At 37.2% G+C, this 24,200-nt stretch overlaps 1 protein-coding gene across 1 annotated transcript; it reads left to right on the forward strand.

Annotated features, from left to right (window-relative positions):
- Window positions 1–248: 248 nt before the first annotated feature.
- On the forward strand, window positions 249–23,604 carry CLCA4 (chloride channel accessory 4). The gene is made up of 14 exons (XM_081818717.1): window positions 249–469; window positions 4,736–4,876; window positions 5,017–5,164; window positions 7,957–8,065; window positions 9,889–10,066; window positions 10,414–10,632; window positions 12,888–13,115; window positions 13,475–13,652; window positions 15,153–15,259; window positions 17,985–18,200; window positions 18,797–19,064; window positions 20,890–21,060; window positions 22,233–22,466; window positions 22,830–23,604. The coding sequence occupies exons 1-14, from the start codon at window positions 314–316 to the stop codon at window positions 23,243–23,245; spliced, it is 2,769 nt and encodes a 922-aa protein (XP_081674843.1). The 5' UTR covers window positions 249–313; the 3' UTR covers window positions 23,246–23,604.
- The last annotated feature ends 596 nt before the right edge of the window (window positions 23,605–24,200 follow it).

Below are 24,200 nucleotides of genomic sequence, written 5' to 3' on the forward strand. Positions count from 1 at the left end.
TTCTCCCTCTGCCTGCTTCTGTGCACACTTGCTCGCTCTCTCTCTCTCCAACAAATAAATAAATAAAATCTTTAAAAAAAAAAAAGATCTGATCTCTTCTTTGTTTTAGGTCACTTTTACAGTAACATGCAATAAAATGATTGGTGTAAACTGAAGTCAAACATTTTGCTACATATTATAACATTGACCTTTATACAGACAACGTCCCAACACTGATAAGGTTTAGGACTATATATATGGAGAGAGAAACAAAGTGAAAGAAAAGCCTTTTGAGCAAACCAACTTTGGGGCCAGGAACGCCTTGACAGGAACAATGGGGTTATTAAGTTTTGTCTTCCTTTTAGTCCTATACCTGCTGCAGGGATCTAATACTTCCCTTGTTCAGCTGAATAACAATGGGTATGAAGGCATTATCTTTGCTATAGACCCTCGAGTGCCAGAAGATGGAAAAATAATTGAACAGATAAAGGTAAGAAAGAAATGGGATTTCTTCTATTTGAATTGTGGAGAAGAAAAAAAGTTAGTAGTTAATAATTATGAACTTCTGAATGTTACAGGAAGCTTAAAAGCAGCATGGTACAGTAAAAATAATGCTGGAACGGCAGAGGGAATTGGAAGTTCTAGGTGGGGTTCTACCCTGTCTCACCATAAGACCAGAGACAAGGCACAGAGCCTTTCTGATCTCAGTTTCTTCATCTATAAATGGCAGTTGAACTCATCTGTTCTTTAAACACTTATTTAATGAATACTTATGACAAGTCAGGGAGATAAAACAGTGAATTAAAAATTCCTTGCCTTCGTGCAGTACACATTCTTTTTAGATGATATAGATAATAAAAACATGTAAAAGTATAGCAGGTCAGATGGTAGTAGGTTGCCATGGAGTAAAGTAAATCAGCAAAGGGGGATAGGCGGTGTTGGTGGGGCTGGGTAGGAGGAGAACATGGGTTACTGTTTCACGTAGGGCAGTCAGGGAAGGCCTCACTGTTGATGGTGACGTCTGAGTGGAGACCTGAGATGAATAAGGGAAGAACCCATTGAAAACCTGGAGGAGGGAACAGCAGGTGCAGCGAGCATACTTGATGTGACCAGCAGGAGGTGATGGCCAAGAAGAAGGGTGGGGAGAGCTGAACATGGAGACAGAGGGCCCAGACCACTGGAAAGACTTGGGCTTTTACTTCCATGGAAGGTTTCTGAGCAGAGGTCGGTGTGCTCTTTCATGCATGTGCTGGGATCACTCTGAGTGCAGTGTTGAAGAAATTCTGTAAAGGGCTCTTCTACTTGTCATTCACCCTGTATAGCTCTGTTGTAGCACAGAGGTATGGAGGGACACCAGGTAGGAAGCTGTTGTGGTGAGAAGTGACGGAGACCAGGTATAGGGATGTTGTGCTAGAGATCATTAAAGTGGTATAATTCTGAACATATTCTGAGGGTATCAGACAAATTTGCTGATGGTTTAGATGTGGCATTGGGGAGGTGAGGAGGGAAAAACAGAAGTCAAGGAAGACTTCAAGGGTTTTGGTCTGAACACTAAGAAGGATGGAATTATCATCAGTTGAGAAGGTGAAGACTGTAAATGGAAAAAATTTGGCAGATGGGAGATCAGGACTTAGTTTGAAGCATTTTGAATTTGAGATGCTTATTAGATATCCATATAGATGGAGATAGGAATCTGAATTCAAGGGGGATATCTGGGTGGAGATAAAAACTTGGGAGTCATCAGTGTGCAGAATGAGATTTAAAGCCATGGGAATAAATGAGTTCACTAAGAAGTACAGATGGAGAAGGAAAAGGTTCCAAGACTGAACCAAGGAATTTGATTTCTAAAGTTTCTTCCAACTATATCATTTCACATAATAAAGAGACTGGTGTTACAGTCATGCAAATTAGCTCTGTCTGTCCCTGACATCAACATTTACTAATTCCTTACATTCAGTTCCTCCACTGCTATATCCTTATGCTCACTGATTTAGCCTTCTGCATGCATGTTGCTATCCATCAGAAGCTGATGTGCTTGACCTGGGTGGTGAGCAGGTGATTCTGTGGCTGCCATTTATTACTCATTCTGAATAAACTCTTGAAGCATAGCTGTGTTCATTTATTGATAACTTTTGAATTCCAGGAAAATATAAAGATTCCTTTACTGAAGAGCACAGGCTTGAATAGCAGTTAATATAGCTGATTCTGAATGATGGCTTCTTAGTGTTCAGGAATAATCAGTTTCAAACTTTTCCAAACATCAGAAATCAGTATTTGAAAGAATTATTTGTAGGGGCAAAAAAATTTATTAAAATGTCCTCTACTGAACACCACAAAAGTTCAATTATTAGTAGGTAGACATGTCTCTAGATTACACAATGTTTCCTGACATTCTCCCAGCCCTCTACAAAGTCCTTGCATTTATATTATCAGGCAACCTTGTGAAATTCTCTCATCCACATTATACAGAAAAGAAAACTCTAGTTGGAAAAGTAAATAATTTTCAAGGTCAAATTAAATAGCACAATTACAGCTGAGATACAACACATGGGCTTTGAAGGCTGACAAATCTGGGTTTGAGTTCTGGCTTATATAAGGTAACAAAGATTACTCTTTTTTCTAACTGGTGAACCAATTTGCAGAACCAACTTACTTTGGGGATATTATCTGACCATAATAAGATTCATGCTGAATTTACTCATAATTCATGACCTGAGATGTCAACTGTCAACTTTCCTTATTCCTTTTATTCATGTGTCTTCTTGGTTTGAAAGTACTCATTTTTTTTGAAACATTGATAATACTAATCATCTTTGATCCAACTAGGATATTATAGGAATTCTGAGAAGGAATTTTGAAAGAATATTATAGAAATTTTGCTTGGAAAGCCTGTGAGAGGCATTATTATCCATCCTAGTATGCCCTAAGGGATCATAGTCATCTGACACAGGTCTGTAAAATCCTTCAATGACCTGAGAATATACCACTACCCAAGGCAGTTGCACAGAGCTAAGGATACTACGAAGTAAATGGAATACCTTGGAGTTATACAATGCACAACCCACACAACTGTATGCAGTTTGTTCATGTTATCTCCCTGACATGCCAGAAAACTGTATACTTCTCCAATCTGTACCACAATTCAAATCACCATATATAATTTTTATCTCATAGAAAGAGAGATAGCCATCGCTTCAAGTAAAATGTGACAACTGGCTGATATCTAAATATTCCAAAACAAAAATGAGGAAAGGATCCTTAGGGAATAGGTAGAGAATTCTTTCATCCACTTTAGGTCAGTGATGAAGTAATTCCCAACCTACTTTAGGAGATCTCTGAAGCCCCTTTCCTAACTCTTAGCTAGTTCTTTGGGCATTCAGTTCTCTGCACTCTGGCTTCTGACTGATCCCATGGCTATGAACCCAATCAGTTTGCTGATCTCTTCAATGCATATGAGTCAGCACACTGGACTCTCTTCAAGAGAACAAGACAGAGAGCCCTGGGATTCCTGAAAAAAGAATAAATCTATTGTGGACTTGTGTCAGGTCAGGAAGCATCATGGAGGAGGAGAGCCCATCCTGAAGGAAACAACACTGTTGACTGGGATATTTCCAGCAAGATGAAGAGTTTGATATTGTCATCCAGCACCCAGGATCCTTCAATTATTCAGTGGTTTTGATCATGTAGAATAGATCACCATTAAGAAGCATTCATCCACCTATTTCTCCCACTAGTTATTAAGTTCTAGAAAGGGACTATCTCCCTTATTAATCATTGCACCTTTGGGTTCAAGATACTGCACAGTATAAAGTGATATTATTTTCAGCTTGTTGGCAGAGCAGCAAGCTCTGCCTATGATTAAAAAGCTCTGCATCTCCTATGAATTTTTCTATCATTCCACCCCCGAGCCCCCAGTCCAGCTGCTTCTCCTGGAGAGTGTGAGTATAATGAAAAACCTCTCCTATGTCCCTTCCCTACAGACTGTTCTCAGCTTGCATTACCTAAGGCTGGTCTCCACTAAGATTTATTAACAGTAATGATATCAACCAGTTTTATGACTGCCTATGTGTAGGGTACTATATAACTCATTTCATGTTTATGTTAACCTTAAAGAAAGGCTGTAATAGTCCATATAAGAAATGAAGAAACTGAGCTTTAGAGTGTTAAACTGGCCAAGCTCTATTACCCAGAAGGTGCTAATGCCAATATTGGAATCAAGTAGATGACTCTAAAGTCTAGGCCTTTGTAGGGGTGCCTGGGTGATGGCTCAGTCGATTAAGCATCTGACTCTTGATTTTGGCTCAGGTCATGATCTCAGGGTAATGAAGTTGAGCCCTGTGGGGGGCTCCACACTGGGCATGGAGCATCTCAAGATTCCCTCTCTCCCTCTCCCTCTGTCCCTCTACCACCACCAACCCCCCCCCCATGCTCACACGCATGCGCTCTCACTCTCTCTAAAAAGGAAAAAAAAATAAAGTCTATGCCTTTGTCATTTTACATAATTTCTCTTAACACCAAACAGAAGCATTTGCCCTTTGATGAAGGGTTATAGAAAACTCAAAGCCTTTAATGTGTAAGATTAAGATATAATTTGGACTGATAGTTAGCAGAGCTAGAACTGTGTGACAGAGACTCTGCTCACTAGTCAGTTGCTTTGTCTATCCACTCTTAAATTGGGAAATGCCTGTGGTGAAGCTCTGCTCATTTAGTCCACTGTTACTTGGCCATCTTCACATATCTTTTCCTTTAATAACAGGACATGGTGACTACAGCTTCTACTTACCTGTTTGAAGCCACAGAAAAAAGATTTTTTTTCAAAAATGTATCAATACTAATTCCTAACAACTGGAAGGAAAACCCACAATACAAGAGGCCAAAACATGAAAGCTACAAACACGTAAGAGTCAAATGCTTCTCTTAAAAAATCATATTTTCTGGTGATCCCCAGTTTTGCAGCACATTGATTGTTTTAGAGTTTTTTAAACTAAATGTTATCATTTCTATTTCTGATGTTTTAAAATTTTTAAACATTTTTAGGCTGATGTATTAGTTGCACCACCTACCCTCCCTGGTAGAGATGAACCATACACCAGGCAGTTCACAGTCTGTGAAGAAAAAGGAGAATACATTCATTTCACCCCTGACTTTGTACTTGGAAAAAAACAAAAGGAATATGGACCGTCAGGTAGGAATTTTTGTTAAAACACATGTTTTGCAAATGATTCTAACATGCAGCTTTGTATCCAGGTTAAGTGTACAGGCCTTGGAGTCAGAGTCTCTAGGTTCAAATCCTGACTTATCAATTGTGTGTGACCTTGGACAAATGACCTAGTTTCTCTGTTCTTATTTCCTATAAGACAGTAAATAGAAGGTTTCCTACCTTATGGAATTGTTGTGAACACTGAGTTAGATAATCTATATAACTATAGTCAGAACAATGTCTACAAAAATTTGAGCACAGGACAACAATACATTTTTAAGGCATACTTTTTAGATTTAAATTTTTCAGTTCTCCACAGCTGGATATTAATCAACCACAAGCTGCCTCCATGGAAGGCACATGTATGGCAAGCTAGAAAGAGCCAGGATGTCAATTCTTGGCCAAGAGAAAACACTCATAGGCTGCTAGTTGCTGATACTATTATTCAACCTATTTGGTTTAACCAGATGAACTGTCTATAAGTGATCATTTTCACCTAGAAAAATGACAATTTCATCTAGTTCAATCTAAAAGTTAAAATCGGGGCGCCTGGGTGGCTCAGTCGTTAAGCGTCTGCCTTCGGCTCAGGTCATGATCTCAGTGTCCTGGGATCGAGCCCCGCATCGGGCTCCCTGCTCGGCAGGAGGCCTGCTTCTCCCTCTCCACTCCCCCTGCTTGTGTTCCCTCTCTCGCTGTATCTCTCTCTGTCAAATAAATAAAAAAATAAATAAATAAAAGTTAAAATCATTGGTTCAAATGAACTAAAGCATATTGATACAAATCATTGTTAAAGGAAGGCTCAACTCACATGTCACCATTCAGTGAAAACCTTCCTAAATCCTAAAATCTCCTTCTCCCATTGCCCTTTCAATGAGCACATAATAAGTCTCTTGTCTCTGTCGAATGTTCAGCTAGCCCTGGTCCTCATTGTCACCTGGGCCTATTCCCCACCCCCACTTAAAATCTCTATCATCCTATCCCACCCCAATCTTACCTGTCCCTCAAACTTTAGCTTGACCATGTCTGTTCTCCTTGGTACCTCTAATCCTTCACCTTTCTAATCTATAGTCTCTTTCCTGGCTGGCATATCCAGCACAATCAGTCATTTCAACTATAAGTATAAATACCTCAACTCCCTCATCATTCATATCCTTATGTTTCATTCAACTTGCCAAATCCTCTGTACTGAGTTTCCAGCCAGTTTCCTTTGGCTCCTGTTAATGTATTACCAAGACTGTGATAGAAAATTATAAAACTAATGGTATCATTATATAAACAGGTTTTCCAAGCTCAGAGAAGCCCTCAGAGCTACTCAACAATATTTGAACCTACCTCTTCTTGGCTCCCTTTTTCATTCCCCATAGCAGTTCTTCTAAAACTTCTATTTTTCTCAAGATCTATAATCACTCTTTTCAATCCCATCAACAGATCCTTATAGTCAAGCTAATTAACATACCTCCTCACACAGTTACCTATCCTTTCCATTTTATTTTATTTTATTATTTTTTTTATATTTGTGGTGAGAGCACTTGAAATCTACTCTCTTAGCAAATTCAAGTGGGCATGGGAGGCAGGGCAACCTGCCATGCACCAAATCCTTGTTGTAGTCGCTGATATGAGGGCTTTTTCCTCCCATACTGAAAGGTACAATTTCACACTTACTAATCTGGTTCCATTTGCCTAGAAAACCTTAAACCAGGGTTTTTAAAGTTCAGTGCACAGAGGAATAACTTAGGGATCTTGTTCATATGCAGATTCTGCTTCAGGAGATCTAGAGAAGGTCCAAGATTCTGCATTTCTTGTTAGCCACCAGGTGATGCTGATGCTTCTGGTCCAATGAACACATTTTGAGTAGTAAGGACTTAAAGAAGAAATGTGACTTATGCATAATACTGACACTTCCCCCCTACTTTTAGATCTCATGAGTTAATTAGAGTTAGAGAAACACACATTACAGTAGAACAAGACTATATGTCCAAATTCCTCTTCTCCATATCTATACCCTCTGAAGTTTTTCCTAATATGGCTAAAACAGAAATTCTAGTTGTTTCTTCTTCCTGCATTTCAAGCTGTGGATTTACCTTTATTCTTCCATTTACCCTAAAATCCTTAGCAAAAAAAAAATTTTTTTTTTTAATTCCAACTCCCTCTCTTTGAGCTTTTCCTAGTCAAGGATTACATCTTATTCATCTTTGTATTTCCTAGTACTTAGTATAGGCTGAATATACATAATTAATAATAATTTCTTTCACATAATTAATAGTTTATGTGTTAAGTACTATAAACTAATCATTTTATTTGGACGCAATCCAAAATGCTATATCATCTATACCAGTGTTTTTCAATCTTATTTTTCATTATCAACTTCCTCAGGAGCATTTATAGACATTTTTTAACTAATCACATCCTAATGAAATTTTAATATCAAAGATATGTTATATATCTGTTTATGTTGTTGGTAGGAGTAAGCTTTGGAGAGCTAAAAACCATTGTAATATCTAAGACTTTTTGCCCCCCAAGAGCCAAAACCCAAAGTTCAGTCTATTCTGCCCATAGCATATACATCATAAATATTTTGTTGATGTAACATGTTGGGTAATAAAAAGATGATATACTATATAATATAATGAAACATGCTTTTTTATAAATAAAAATATAAATGTTAGCAGTTATTTAAAACCTAAATATAATTTTTTATTGAAAACATTTCTTAAAATATTTGAGGGACAATTTTGTCACTTGAATTATGATCTTGTATTTGAAATATTTTCCTACAGATAGACTGTTTGTCCATGAGTGGGCCCATCTCCGCTGGGGAGTGTTTGATGAGTACAATGAAGATGAGCCTTTCTACAGTGCTAAGTCAAAAAGAATTGAAGCAACAAGGCATGACCATTTAAATTTTCTTAATTACTTTAGGCTATAACTTCTTAATTTTCTTAGCTTGATTTCTTTTAAGTGCCAATAATTTTTTTTACATCCCAATGCAGATAATAGATGCGATATCACAAAAGAGTGCTTTTCTGGGTTTTCTTCTTCTTTTTTTCTTCTTGTCTTTCTTTCTTTTACTTTCCTTATTTTTAGAAAATGTACCTTAAAGTAGCTGGTTGTCTATTTAAAATACACATAACTTTAAGAGCATTTGGTAGCCAATTTGGCATATTTTTATACCTCTCTACCACAGCTGCCAGAACTCATTTGTGCTGAAGTTATACTCTGTATAAGGGGTTATATAGTATACGCTAAATCAAAATTATTTATACTACACAAGGACAAAAAAAAATGGTTAAGAAATAGTGGTAAATGCACACTAAATGAGAAATCAATCTTCAAAGAGCCAGACAAGGATTTCTTAGGATTTGTAAAGTTCATTTAAAAATACAGATCTAATAATATCACATTTAATCATAGACAATCCTCTTAGTTCTGAGATCAAGAGAGCAAAATGATCGCTGGTAACTGGTTTAAAATTAGATGCCATCAACTTAATCAATCTTAGATGCCCTGTTGGGTTTCTGTGGACTTATCAGAAAAAGTATAAACTGAAAGATATTTGATTTCAGTGAAGGCCCTTCCTCTGCCCAATTGCTCCACCAGTTTTAGCACACGTATTTAAGGAGTATTACATTGATTACATTTGTCTATATCATATTCCCTCTAAATGTCCAGTCTCTGCTCTAGAATAGTCATCATGGTTGTTAATGCAGATACCATCATGTACACTGAGTTCTGGAAGCATGCACATATTTAGGAGACTCCCTAAATGACTGAATGAAATGTAGTAATTGTTTCTTAAATCTGAACTGGAAACACATTGAAAAGATGGGATACATTCACATTCTAGCATATTTGTCATAATCACTGCTATCTGTGGCCAATTCCATGCAATAAAACATATGTCAAAAACGTCCCTACCAGTAAAGACTACTGTCTTAGGCAGTACCTCAATCTTTCCTTCAAGCCACATTTCACTTTGGATAAAAGTGCTCCTGAAAAACCAAACACTTGTAGCTATACCACATCACATTCTTTTGGAGATAACTTCTTTGATAAGAATTCTACAAAGAACTTCAAGCTAAGGTAGTACCAAGAATAGGTGTTTTCACAAGTTGCCCTTTCCAGATACCAACAGTGTATTTATCATCACAAGGCCCCCAGGAGAGATGTTTGGAAAAGGGGACTCTCCAGCCATTAGTATTAACAGGACAGCAGCAGCTTTAATCACAACAGGAAATTCAGCCATTGCATACACTAGACATCCCACTTAAAATTTCTTTCTGCAATTTATTGAAAAACAGTTAACTGCTCTGGTAGGAACCCTTCAATGTTGCTGTCAAACAGGATGTATATGGTACATAAATAAGAATAAAGATCTTGATATACAGGTCATTATTAAAAAACTTGATAGAAAGACTACTTAAGATTTTCAAAAATTTTAATAAATAAATAAAATCTTTAAAAAGGGGGGGGCACCTGGATGCCTCAGTTGGTTAAGCGTCTGCCTTTGGCTCAGGTCATGATCCCGGGGTCCTGGGATCGAGCCCCGCATCAGGGTCCCTGCTTGCAAGCCTGCTTCTCCCTCTGCCTCTGCTGCTCCCCCTGCTTGTGCTCTCTCTCTCTGTCAAATAAATAAAATCCTTAAAAAAAAAAGATTTTCAAAAATTTTAAATGTTAAGTTGCCTCAAAGACTAATTGTTATATATTTTCAGATGTTCCACAGGTATTACTGGTATAAATAGAGTTTATAAGTGTCAAGGAAACAGTTGTATAACTAGAGGATGCAGAATTGATTCTAAGACAAAACTGTATGAAAAAGATTGTCAATTCTTCCCTGATAAAGATCAAACTGAAAAGGCATCCATAATGTTTATGCAAGGTATTAATTCTGTAAGTATGCCAACTGTAATTTAACAGCATATATTTATATTCAAAAGACATGTTATCATGTTTATAAAATATCTGGGCAGGTTACCTGAGAGATTAGACATATTAATAATAGAGTTCTTTAAATATTAACTGGCATATGGTAAGCACAACTATTGTTAGCTAGCTAGTGTTAGCTATTATTACAATTATTCTAAATCTATGTTACTATTATATGATTCCTCAATGAATCCTATTTCATTAAATAAATGACATATTTGCCAAAAAGATCTTTTATTTTTCAGATTTGTTGTTGAATTTTAAATGCATTCTATATATAAAAAGTTTTTTTCACTTTATTAACCTTTCAGGTTGTTGAATTCTGTAATAAAGAAAACCATAACAGAGAAGCTCCAAGCCTACAAAACAAAATGTGCAATTCCAGAAGTACATGGGAGGTGATCAGCAATTCTGAGGATTTTAAAAATACAACATCTTTGGTGGCACCACCCCCTCCACCTGTCTTCTCATTGCTGAAGATCAGAGAAAGAATTGTGTGCTTAGTTCTTGATAAGTCTGGAAGCATGAGTGTAAGTTTGTGGGCCCATTTTTCCTGGATGTAAGGACACAGAAGTGACTGAATAGCTAAGAATATTCTGAACACTACATGCTTGTTCTAAATTGCATGGTGGCATAAGTACTATCACCTCCTATGATCATGACCTCAAGAGGGGCAGTGAATATTGTAATGAACGAAGTGTCGCAATAGAGTTAAAAAGACCTAACCCAAGATCCAACTCCAGAAAATGGAGAGTTTATTGAGAGGCACTTTTAGACTCTTTATTTTTTTTATAATGTTTCCATTTCTTTTTTTTTTTTAAAGATTTTATTTATTTATTTGAGAGAATGAGACAGAGAGAGCATGAGAGGGGGGAGGGTCAGAGGGAGAAGCAGACTCCCCGCCGAGCAGGGAGCCCGATGCAGGACTCGATCCCGGGACTCCAGGATCATGACCTGAGCCGAAGGCAGTTGCTCAACCAACTGAGCCACCCAGGTGCCCTAGACTCTTTAGTAAAACCTCAGGATCAGAACTAAAGACTTTTAACATGGACATGCTTTCTACTGGAAACACTTAACAGACATGAGGAGAGAGTGGATTAGGGCCTCTGAACTCCATTCCAAGTCAAGGAACAAGATCAACCAGGAGAACTGTTAATGTGGCTTTACCTTATTTGTATCATCTATATAAATGACCTCTTTATATTCAAAGACACAGGCAAAAAGCATCACTATAATGAAGATACAGTCAGATTCAGCCATTCATTTCTTCTATCATTCAGTGAATGGAAGGCATTGTGCCAGGCTCTAGGAATAGAACTCATATCCTTAAAGAGTTCACAGTTGAAAATTTTCTCTCTCTTCCCCATTACCTGGTTAACTCATACATATTCTTCAAATTTGGTAGAGGTACCCATTTCCTCCCGGATGAGATGGGCTGGGCTTCTAGGCTGGACTAATGGTCCTTCTGCCGGTCTCCCACAACGACCTGTGCAAACCTCTATTACTATATATTATATTGAAATTACACATTTCTCTCCCACTAGACCGGGAGCTCCTCTAGGACTTGAAGCAGTGTTTTATTCATCTTTGCATCCCTTCTGCCTGGAACGGGGTTTATCATGTATAAGCACTGAATAAATAATTGTGGAAATGGACTACAAATGAGCAAATATAATGTGATAAGGCACCCAGAAGGATGGCATATTTGAGGCAGAACAGAGCATGCTAAAGATCAAGAAAAATGTCTTCAACTAAAGGGGCCTGGGTGGTTACTGAAAAGCACAGAAGATGACACAGCTGAATGAAATAATCCACAACAGTAGAGTTTCAGAAAGAGCATCAGAATGCTAGAAACCTATACATAGAAGTGTCCTAGGAAGTGTTGCTGGCGAGAGATGAAGCTCCTTATTGGGAAAAGATGAGCAACCTCCTTTGGACAAGATAGACAAGATACAGGTAGAGCTAAGTTTAAAGGTAAAACAAAGTGGTAGAGAGAGAGCCCTCAAAGATGGAGATGTAAGAGCAGTTTTTCACTATGACTTGGTTCTAGGTAGTTCAGAGGGAAATTTGGATTGTGTTGGGGGGGAGGGTACCACAGATCAGTTGGTGATAAGGGACTGGAAAAGACAAATGTATGAAAAGCCTTACGTCCTGGGCATTCATCTAGAAAAGACGGATGTGAGTTTTAATGAGTTCTTTGATAATTAATTCCAATTAATTCCATTTAATCCATTGGTAGGGAAGTGGTGAGGAGAGGTTAGGAGCAGAAGAGGAAATGGGGGAGGTAGGTACTGGGCCTCTTAGAATGTAACTGCAGCTTGAGTAAGTTTCATCTTCTGGGAAGTCCCCAAGTGGATGGGGAGATTTCAGTCTCTAGATGGAGTCCATGATAGTCTGATTTAATACTGTGGGATCTGGGGAGCAGTTCCATCTTGACACAACTGGAACAGAGGATCTCAGGAGTTATTAGGCAGTCTCTAAGATGTGAGTCATCACCCCCCAATTCCAACCCAACCCCCACCTTATCCTCCACCTCTAATTTGGGTGCTTAGCAGCCAAGAATCAGCTCTAATTAAAGCCTATGTTCTTTACTATACCGTATGTATTCCATAATACACATAACTATATTTTTCAATTTTATCAACTGAAAGAAAATTGCTTTCTTTAATAACACTAATTGCTATTGGTAAAAAATTAACAACAAATGTTATTCACTCATTTTATGTGATCTGCTATTACTTTCCAATTGAAAACCCTTTGGTTGTTTTTATCTTTTTTTATTCAGGGTTTTAATCGCCTAAATCGAATGAATCAAGCAGCAAAACATTTCCTGCTGCAGACCATTGAAAATGGATCCTGGGTGGGGATGGTGCACTTTGATAGTACTGCCAACATTAAAAGTAATCTAATCCAAATAATAAGCAGCAAGGAAAGAAACAACCTCTTGGAGAGCTTACCGACAGCAGCTAATGGAGGAACTTCCATCTGTGCTGGAATTAGATCAGCATTTCAGGTGAAAACCATACTGCAAATGTAGTTTGTTCGTTTTAAAAAAATACTTAATGCCACATTCTGCAGTTATATTTTTGGTGTCTAGTTGACCTGAGTACTCAGACTGAAATGTCTTTGTCATTTAACCCAAGTAGAATTTTTCATAGCCCTGCACCCACGTAACTTCATTTGAGCAAACATTCCCTGCAGCAGATAGACAGAAAATTTTAAAAAAAAGTTGTTGATTGCAGATTCTATTATTTTAAAAGATGCTATCTCTTCTTTTCTGCACACTTTCATTTTCTCTGTACATTTTTTCTAGTATCCTGTAAGTCTTTTGATCTAGGAACACCAATAATTATGTTCTGATTGTATCTGCAGGTAATTAGAGAAGTATACCCTCAAATCGATGGATCTGAAATTGTCTTGCTGACCGACGGGGAGGATAACTCTGCAAAGAATTGCATTGATGAAGTGAAACAAAGTGGGGCTATCATTCATTTGATTGCTTTGGGACCATCTGCTGATCAAGCCGTCATAGAGATGAGTGCTATAACAGGTGAAATATGACCCATATATATAAGTCCTTTGAAAGCAGTGCATAAGTATAAAGGCTCACAACAATTTCTCTCAAGTTCTTGCCCTGCAGGTGCTGTTCCAGGACCTTGGAACCAGGGTCAAACCAGACCTGATCTCTGTTCTCAAGGTGCTCACAGTCCAGCTGGCTGGAGAGACAAATAAAACTACTAATCAAATAGCATAATCAGATGACACCCCTCCATGATAGGAGAAATACATAGAAATAAAGCACTATGTGAGCAGAGGAACCATTAATTCTCCCAGGGTTATATACAGTCAGAGAAAGAAGGCATGAGAGATGAGGTGACTTCTGAGCTGGGCCTTGAACAAGGTGTTTACTTTTTCTGGAGAAAGGAGGGGTGAGAGAAGATGATCAGGTTATGAGAACAAAAAAATCATGTTGGATGACAATGCAAGGCACATGGAGAGATAGTGGGAAATCCATGAAACCAGAGCATAGGCTATGGGGTTGGAGGTGGGGGCAGATGGGATTAACAGAGGCTCAGGCTGAATAAATCTAAATAACAACAAAATTTCTAGATGAACTACAGGGTAGATGCTATCTTAGGTATAGAGACATAGTAAAAATGGACCACATGTTTTCAGTGCCTTCTTAAATGTAGTAGAATAAACAAAATTTATAACATTATGAATATTAATTATTGTATTGGGTTGACTTCTAATGCTACCAAATATATACTTGCTTTTTAATGCTTAGTTGCACAAACTCCCATCATTTCAAAGTACTTTTATGGCCGTTATAAAATTTATTTCTGTCCCAAGTGTCCATCTCAATTTGTCTCTATTGCTTACTGCCTTTCTATCTTCCCATTGCCAGTTATTGTCAGGATACCTCAATATGACAGTTCTTTAACCTTTCTGAACTGATTCTGACCCACTTTGGCTGAAAAATCTGAAGGCCAGAATTATCATAACTGTATCTTAAAAGTGAATAATTACCCTAAAGAGCTACGCAGTCTGTGGGCTCTAATACATGGAATTGTAACATCTTCTTTCATATTCTGTGATTTTTTCACAGATTTCAGCGAGGAATATTTCTACAAGTGAGATATAAAGACCACTTATGTTTCCTAGTTATGACAGTTTTTTTTTTAAAGATTTTATTTATTTGACAGAGAAAGACACAGTGAGAGAGGGAACACAAGCAGGGGGAGTGGGAGAGGGAGAAGCAGGCCCCCCGCCGAGCAGGGAGCCCTATGCGGGGCTCGATTCCAGGACCCCAGGATCATGACCTGAGCAGAAGGCAGATGCTTAACAACTGAGCCACCCAGGCGCCCCTAGTTATGACAGTTTTAAATTAACATTTCATTGTTAATCTTTACACATACCTGACTTTGTTCTATTTTAATAATATATACTGCAACTATGATTTTGTATACCCTGTTACCTTATTAATCACTAAAATGTGATAGGTATGTATTTTCTAGAGAGCAACCTACTTAATGTATTTACATTTTAGGAGGAAACCATTTTTTTTCTTCTGATGAAGCCCAAAACAACGGCCTCATTGATGCTTTTGGGGCCCTTGCATCAGGAAACACTGATCTTTCCCAACAGCCTCTTCAGGTCAGAGTTACCACTCTTCGGGTCTTTGTGTTTACATTTAGCCATAACCAAAAAATAAATCAGTTGTTATAAGTTTTGAGTCCTATATTTTTCTCAAAGTAAATTTTTAATTAAAATTAAGATTTCAGTATGAAATAGAAATCATTCTTTAGATATGACTAAATTAAGTAGTAAAATCAATATATTTTTTTTCTTTTCCCACAGAGTTTCGTTAAGGAATAACATCAAAACTCAATAATGTTAAATTTTCTGCCAAAAATAGACTTTGACTCATAATATAGCTTTCATTTTTCTATGAATGCATAAAAATATCTCACACTTCCAAGATTTCCCCCACCCTTCACTGCTGTGAAATAGATTTAAATTAGATGAATGCACTCAAGAACCCAGTTTGGAAATGGAAACAGTGTATCTTGGAAATAATTTATCAGAAAAAAAGACAGTGAATAATCATTGTATATCTACAAGTTTAGGGCTTATCTTACCTCTTCAACTACTTTTTTCACTGACTTTTTATTTTATTCATCTCTCTTCTGAACTCTACTTCTTTTCTCATTTGTGTTTCAACAATACCATTTTCTATTTAGATTCAAAAATTTTGAAAACTTCCTTCTTCATTCTTCATTCACATCCCATGTAAAATGTCAACAGCCTGTTTCCTTAAAAGTATTTTTTACAAAATTGTTTCTGTCAATACCCATTCCCACCAAGTGTGTATCATGTCATTTCATCTTCCAGTTCATCAAATCACTGTCCACATTACAACTTGCCATGATCACCTAAACAAACCTATTTTCTTCTATTCTCCAACAATGAAGAACAAGAAGGTATAGGATTCAGAGTTAAGACAATATGTGCAGATTGGTTTGGAAGTTGGGTTTGTAGCTTCACCTTGAAAACAGTTTAAAAATTCATCTGAGATCTAGTTTAGCAGTGTATGGAGAATAAACTGAAGGAGAATAAAGTTCATTTCTGAAGGTTCCAATCTGGATGACTGAGAAAATGATGATAAAATTGACGTAAAGAAGGTGAAGTGATTTTGAGGATATTATTTTTGCTCTATTTTAACCTTGGGTTTTGAGTGGATGGTGGGACATTAAAATGGAATATTCCAAAGGAGTTTTAAAATAAGAGAGCAGAATGTGGGAAATCCAGAAAGGAGACACATGCATGCAGGATATGCTCAAAGTTTCAAGAATGGCTTTCTAAATGATGTGGAAAGAGCAGAAAGTTCTATCCCCCTCACTTGAAATGCCTATAGGTTCTTAAGTAGAGAAATAACAAAAAGAAAACTAATTTTTGAAAGGTTAACCTGGATTTGTGTACATGATGTATAGGTCTTGGGAGAGAATAGTGAGAATAGTTAGAGGTACATTGCAATAATCTGAGTAGATGGGAACCTGAATTTGGGTGGTGGCAGCTAGAATACAGAGAAAAGGCTGCATCTCACTCTTTACTCAGTTATTTTCCCCTAGTACTACTATGTAGCCAAAGCCTTCCAACTTAGACTTTCCTGATGGGGTACGTGAAAAAGTCACTCACATTCAGATTTAACTTGATAATATTTGGTCCACTCAAAGACATGTCCACTTAACATAGGACTGAGATTTCTGTCATTGCAATGATGTCTTAGTGGTAGAATTCACTCCCTTCTATCAGCACTGGTGTGAAAGTATTTTTGGTTTAAGACTGGTTTAGAATGGAAATGAGATTTCCCATCATTCCTGAAATGACATACTTATAGAAAGTACTTTCTTGATCAGTGGATAAACTTGGCTTTCCTTGACAAAGAGCTACGCATAAAGACTTGAAAAACTTTCTTTGAAGGTCCTCTCAGAGAACATCCTATCTTTCACATCTCTTTTCAGGATTCCAATTTTCACAGTTTGCCCCATTTCCACTCATGAGATATGTTTACTGTCTGGTGCTACTCACTCTATTCATGTGTGAAAATTATTTCAAGATTTCACACCAGGAAAATATCCATGTTTGCTTGTCTCATCATTTGCTAGTCCTGATTTTCTCTCTTGAGGTCCCTTTTTACTGTGTCGCTACTCAAATACTCTAGCCACCAGCAGTAAGTATTTTTTTAGGGGTGCCTGGGTGGCTCAGTCGTTAAGCATCTGCCTTCAGCTCAGGTCATGATCCCAGGATCCTGGGATCGAGCCCCGCATCGGGCTCCCTGTTCCGCGGGAAGCCTGCTTCTCCCTCTCCCACTCCCCCTGCTTGTGTTCCCTCTTTCGCTGACTCTCTCTCTGTCAAATGAATAAATAAAAATCTTTAAAAAAAAAAAAAGGATTTTTTTTTAGTTCATCATTTAGATGGATAAACTGAGGGTAACACACACACACACACACACACACACACACACACACACACCCTATAGCTAATTCTTCTTTGAGGCTGTAGCACTCTTTATTGCTAAAGACTTGGGTGGATGTTTGCCAAGACAATGGAAAAAAAATAATAGGGTCATATCTCCAACTATAAAACCCATTCTCTTGCTTTGATGCTTTTATTATACTGTATCCTTTCCTGAGACTCTGTATTTCCACACTATCTGACTGTCACATCCCAATCAGCTTTCAGAGAGATCACAAGCCTAAGGTAGGATGCCCTATATAAGCTTGTTCTTAGGCCAGAAATTAAAAACTGCATGAAAAATGAAAACAGCATAAAATTGCTCTCTTCTCCAGTCATTAATTTTTAAAATATATTTAAACAGCTTGAAAGTAAGGGATTAACACTCAACAATAATCCCTGGATGAATGGCACTGTAATAATTGATAGCACTGTGGGAAAGGACACATTCTTTCTCGTCACATGGCGTGGACAGGCTCCTGTTATCTCTCTCTGGGATCCCAATGGAACACCAATGAGAAATTTCACAATGGATGCAGTTTCCCAAATGGCCTACCTCAATATTCCAGGAACTGCAAAGGTAAGCAATTAGCTTTTACACTTTCTCCCACACTTGTTTTGTAGCTGAAAATACATGGTTCACTATCACAACTATAGGTGTCAATATTTGTATCATCTTCAAAATTATAATAAGATAGAATGTACTTTCTATGCCTATGTGGTCCCCAAAATTATGGTGGCAGGAAAAGGAAGAAAGAATGTATACATTAGGAGAAAGAGAAGGGAAAAAAATTAGGTAGGCTAAAAATAACTTTAAAGAGGCAATGAAGGGAGAATCTGTGCAAGTTGGTGTTTAGATAGCTATACAGTCATTCCTTATTGCACTACCAGATCACAGAATCTGTGGACTTCGAGGTTAAAGAATAAGGTCAAGACCAAGGCAAACTTTCCCAAACTTATTTTTCCCAGCTGAGATTTCCCAACCTTTGGACATCATGCATGACAATAGCCAGGATGCCCTGTCTAAACTGCCTCAGTTCTCCTCCTTTTACCCTCAAAACTCTCAAAACCCTGTATATTCTGTAACATACTTATAAAATTTATTTTAGAATTGGATAGTGAAAACACAGAAAAGCTTGATCTTGAATACTTACTATATTTCCATTGAATTTTTAGGTGGGTGCTTGGACTTATAGTCTTCAAGCCAAAGCATACCCAGAAACATTAACTATCACAGTAAATTCTCAGGCAGCCAATTCTTCTGTGCCTCCCATCACAGTGAATGCTAAAATGAATAAAGACACAAACAGTTTTCCCAGCCCAATGATTGTTTATGCAGAAGTTCTACAAGGGTATGTACCAATTCTTGGAGCCAATGTGACTGCTTTCATTGAATCAAATAATGGAAAAATGGAAGTTTTGGAACTTTTGGATAATGGTGCAGGTAACTCAGTTTTTTATGAATAAGCCTGGAATTTCATAACTCAGGATATGTTATGGGTCCCTGCAGCAGTGTGGGGCAGTAGGACAGACACCAGAAGAATTGATGCAAATTATGGATGAACAGCAGGACCAGCAGGAAATTCTGTCCACATAAAACTTATGGAGTTCTTATCACTCAATAAATGTTATTTACTGTCATTATTATTTTGTCATCTGGACAATCAATGTCTGTTACCAGTCAGGAAGGTCTCATTCAGGAAGTTGAGAACAGCATCAAGAATTCCAAACAAGTGTTTCTTAGGCAGAAATCATTAAGAAAGTCTAGCCAGAGTTAGTGAAGCACAAGCAAGCAGATGGGGTTAAGTGATAGAACTTGAGCCCCTAGCAGAGAAGGACGGAACAGGTAAGAGTAATTCCCAACAGCTGGAAAAAAGTGCAACATGTAGTCTTGGGAACTGAGGCCCAAGGGCAGGTAGAACTGCCAAAACAGATGGAAACATGACTAGAGTATTAGATACCAGGTCTGAATGGCAGAAAACAAGACACAGAGTTGGCCATGCTCTGTCTCCCTGGTCTGTATGGGTAAATAGTACCTTTTTCCCAGACTCTCAATTGTTCTGGGAACTGATCCTTCTTTTGAGAGGGCAGTGAGCAAGGAAATTACCATACTGATAACCTTCTAAGTTGTCAAAATTTTCTATCAGTATGTTTTGCAATATAATTAATTCAGTCAATTTATAATCTTATCATCAACTAGAGTATGCCCTGTGAAAAATTTAGAAGGTAAAATTGTTCTTTGGTGTACCTCAGTGCCATCATCTGGTATAATATTTTCCTTGACTATTTCCTGACTTTTCCCCTTTTCCCAACCCCTTCCATGCTACATTAAAACTTAACCTGCATCTTGTTTCATTTCTCAAAGTTTTACCAGATGGCTACTGGTATGTCTTTACCTAAGAAAGTGTTGGTGATAAACAATGACTTGGAGCAGGGGTTCTCAAACTTTAGCATGCAAGGAATCACCTGAAGGGCTTGTTATAAAACAGAATGCTACGCCCTTCCCTCGAAGATCTAAGTAATTTGCATTCCTAATATGATCAAGAGGCATGCAGGTGGTGCTTGTCCAAGGACCTCATTTCAAGCACTGCTGTCTTAGAGTGTTAAACCCCCTGAGAAATGTGTTTGCAATTTAATGAATAACTCTAGTACTGGTGATATCAAGAAATATACTTATGATATAATATTCCTGAGCTCCCCTAAATGTTTATTCTAATAATAAATGGGGGTTTTCCACTGCCAGACCAGGGAGTTAATGGCTCATAGAGCAAGAGATGAGGATACAAAAACAAAACAAAACAAAAAAGAGTAGTTGAAGAGAAGTCAAAATAAGTCATTTTTAGGTGACTACGGTAAGAATTAAATCCTATGCAAAGATACTTTTTCTTTAGTGGGGATCTTTTTGATTTGAACAGGAGATGAGATAATTATGTGTTTAGAATAAGTAAGAGCTGCCAGAAAACCATTTGGCTAAACTATGGTAAGAAAAGTACTATAATAATCTTCATAGAAGCTGATAAAGTGAAGGTATTTACTATACATACATAAGCATATGATTTATATATATGCATATATATGTAACACAAGGGTATATCAATTCAACAAGATACTGGTTAGTAGAGCATAATGGAAATATTCCCCAATGGGTCAACCACAAAATAGCCTGATTGAGGGGATGTGCTTATAAAGTCCATATGCTTGGCTTAGAAAGTGCATTAATTTTTCTTTTTCTTTACAATAAAACTTTATGCCTTCATTTTTATAACAAGGTGCCGATTCTTTCAAGAATGATGGGGTGTACTCCAGATATTTTATGGCTTATTCAGAAAATGGCAGATATAGCTTAAAAGTACGGGCTCACAGAGGGGCAAACATGGCCACACGATACTTAAGGCATCCACTGAATAGAGCCGCACATATACCAGGATGGGTAGTGGATGGTGAGTAATGATATCTGATATCTGGCTTGAATAATTTTGAGTTCATGATTAAAGCTTCAAACATTTTACAACTCAAAGTACAGCTTTTCCCATTTCTGAAATGAAGTTCTCAGTCATACTGTGTTTGCCTCCAAAATAACCTAAGCTTTGGTATAGTGTCTGGCATTTAGTAAGCACTCAATAAATGTCAGCCATTATTATATTAGTTTGGAGCACCAAACCAACATCAACAACAATATATCAAATTTCTAACTCAAGATAAAGAAAACAGGTTAATGTGTTATGTACCTAAGTACAAGCTTGTGGCAGAATTTATTTTTCAGGTTACATAGATACCTGGTTCCGTTTACAAAGATACCTAAATGAGTATTTATTTTCAATGTTTTTATTAAGTCAAAAGCAAAAAAAATGTGTAGAGTAAGATGACGATTAGGATTAAGAATGCATTCTTTGGGGCGCCTGGGTGGCTCAGTTGGTTAAGCGACTGCCTTCGGCTCAAGTCATGATCCTGGAGTCCCGGGATCGAGTCCCGCATCAGGCTCCCTGCTCAGCAGGGAGTCTGCTTCTCCCTCTGACCCTCCCCCCTCTCATGCTCTCTCTATCTCATTCTCTCTCTCAAATAAATAAATAAATAAATAAATAAATAAATAAATAAGAATGCATTCTTTGTTAGCTTTCCTTCAGCTTGTCCCTTACCTTGTGACTTTTAGGGCTTCCCTGTTGGCAAGTGGAATATAACTGGAAGTATTATTCTGTAGCACTTGTAGCAGGGAGGAAGGGAGGAAGCCTGGCACAAGTGGTTTAAAGGGAAACAGTAAAACGTTCCCCAGGTTTATTCCTAGCTTGGAGATAATTTGAGAAATAAAGCAATTATTTCTTTAAAGGGCATATATTGAATTATATAACATTATTCCCATTCAGTGCAGCCTTAATTCCAAAGTGATTGTTATCCGATTCTATCCTGCAATAGCCTGGTCAGGATGCTAAAGAAAAAATTCTGCCACCAATTGGATGCTTATGACTTTGTCACCAAACTTAGTAAAATGTGACTGTGTATATACATATGAAAAAAGGGGAGGAGCAGGGAGATGTAGAATGAGGAATTCAAGTCATTGAGTTCTAAAAATACTAGTATAGGCTTGCTCCTTAAATATAGCAAATTTTTAATACAGGAAAAATTGAAGGAAATCCACCAAGAGCCGAAATTGATGAGGATACTCAAACAACCTTAGAGAGTTTCACCAGAACAGCATCTGGAGGTGCATTTGTGATTTCAAATGTTTCGAAACTTCCCTTGCCTGACCTGTATCCACCAAGCCAAATCACAGACCTTGAGGCCACACCTGATGGGGATGAGATCAGTCTGACATGGACAGCACCAGGAGATAATTTTGATGTTGGAAAAGGTAAGGATGAAGTGACATGTAGTGTTGATTAAGTGAAAGGTGCTCACTGCAAAAGCAAGGGTATAAGGGTAGATGGGAGGGGAACAATTTTTAATTGACTTCTCAGTGAAGGATTAATTTTGTAATCTGATATTTTCAAATCAATCAAACATGATACATTATAAACTGATCCCACTTTTCAAACAAAAAACATAGCATTTAGCAATTTAAAAGTCAGAATTAAGCTTTCATTGAAAAATTAGTAAGGCTTTGGCTATGAGTATAAGCTTTGCATAACTAAACATTTTTGAGGGGAATAGATAAAAAGAAATTTAACATGATACTCTCCAGTTTCTAAGCTATATGTAATTTTTTTTTTCTTAGCTGAACGGTATATCATAAGAATAAGTGGAAGTATCCTGGATCTAAGAGACAATTTTGATAATGCTCTCCAAGTAAACACTACTGATCTGTTACCAAACGAGGCCAATTCCAAAGAAACCTTTGCATTTAAACCAGGAAATATCTCAGAAGAAAATACAACTCACATATTTATTGCCATTCAAAGTGTGGATAAAAGCAATTTGACATCAAAACTATCCAACATTGCACAAGTAGCTTTGTTTATTCCTCAAGCAGAACCTGGTCCTGATGAAAGTCATCCTAATTCCGGAATTAGCATTTCTTCTTTGGTATTGTTAGTGGTTGGATCTGTGGCAATTGTTAGTATTATTTTAAGTGCCACCATTTGTATCTTACACAAGAAAAAAAATTCAAGAAGACCTAAAACAGGATTTTAAAAAACATCAACAACAAACTGAAGAATATTTCTCAATTTTTAAATTCATTCTGTGTGACCATGAATTCATAAAAATAATTTTAAGAGTTCTAGAAGGGATACTTTGATTAAATATAAATATCCAGGGGTACTGGGAAAATTGCTAAGTTAATATTAAAGTCCAAACTTTTTATTTGTTATTTGTCATTAAGAATGATATGAATAAAGATTTTTTTATATTGATATCTGATATTCATGTTGATTAGCTGATATAAAAGTTTTCTAGAATGATAATTCAAATTCCACCAAGAAATTAAAATTATCTATTTCAGTAGTCAAAATACAAGTGTAAGAGAGCAAATAAATGTGAGAAAAAATGAATTTGGTCTTGGTACTTTTTTTTTTTAAAGATTTTTTTATTTATTTATTTGAGAGAGAGAGAATGAGAGAGAGCAAGCACATTAGAGGGGGGAGGGTCAGAGGGAGAAGCAGACTCCCTGCCGAGCAGGGAGCCCAATGCGGGACTCGATCCAGGGACTCCAGGATCATGACCTGAGCCGAAGGCAGTCGCTTAACCATCTGAGCCACCCAGGCGCCCTGGTCTTTGTACTTTTAAGTATAAATTGATATTATTGCTTTCACCTAAAGTCTCCACTTATATACTAATATATACAACATGAATAAGTTCATATTTACTATAATTCATTGACATGGAAGATACTAGCAAAAATCAGTAACTATCTGTCAAACCACAGTTTTTCCTTATTTCAGGTCAATATAATTATATATATATATATATATATATCCCTTTTCACTTAAAAAGCCATTCCTACCTGTGTACTTTTTCTTTTATTATAGGAAAGAATTACTGAAGCTACTATCTATTGCCCTTGCTTTCAGATACAGAAAACTAAAAAATTTAAAATATAGTATTTTAATTATTACTCAAAATTATAGCCTAAAAGTCACAACCATAG

The sequence above is a fragment of the Leptonychotes weddellii genome, chromosome 4 (assembly GCF_054177405.1).
Source record: "Leptonychotes weddellii isolate Sample4059 chromosome 4, ASM5417740v2, whole genome shotgun sequence".
Lineage (NCBI taxonomy): Eukaryota > Metazoa > Chordata > Mammalia > Carnivora > Phocidae > Leptonychotes > Leptonychotes weddellii.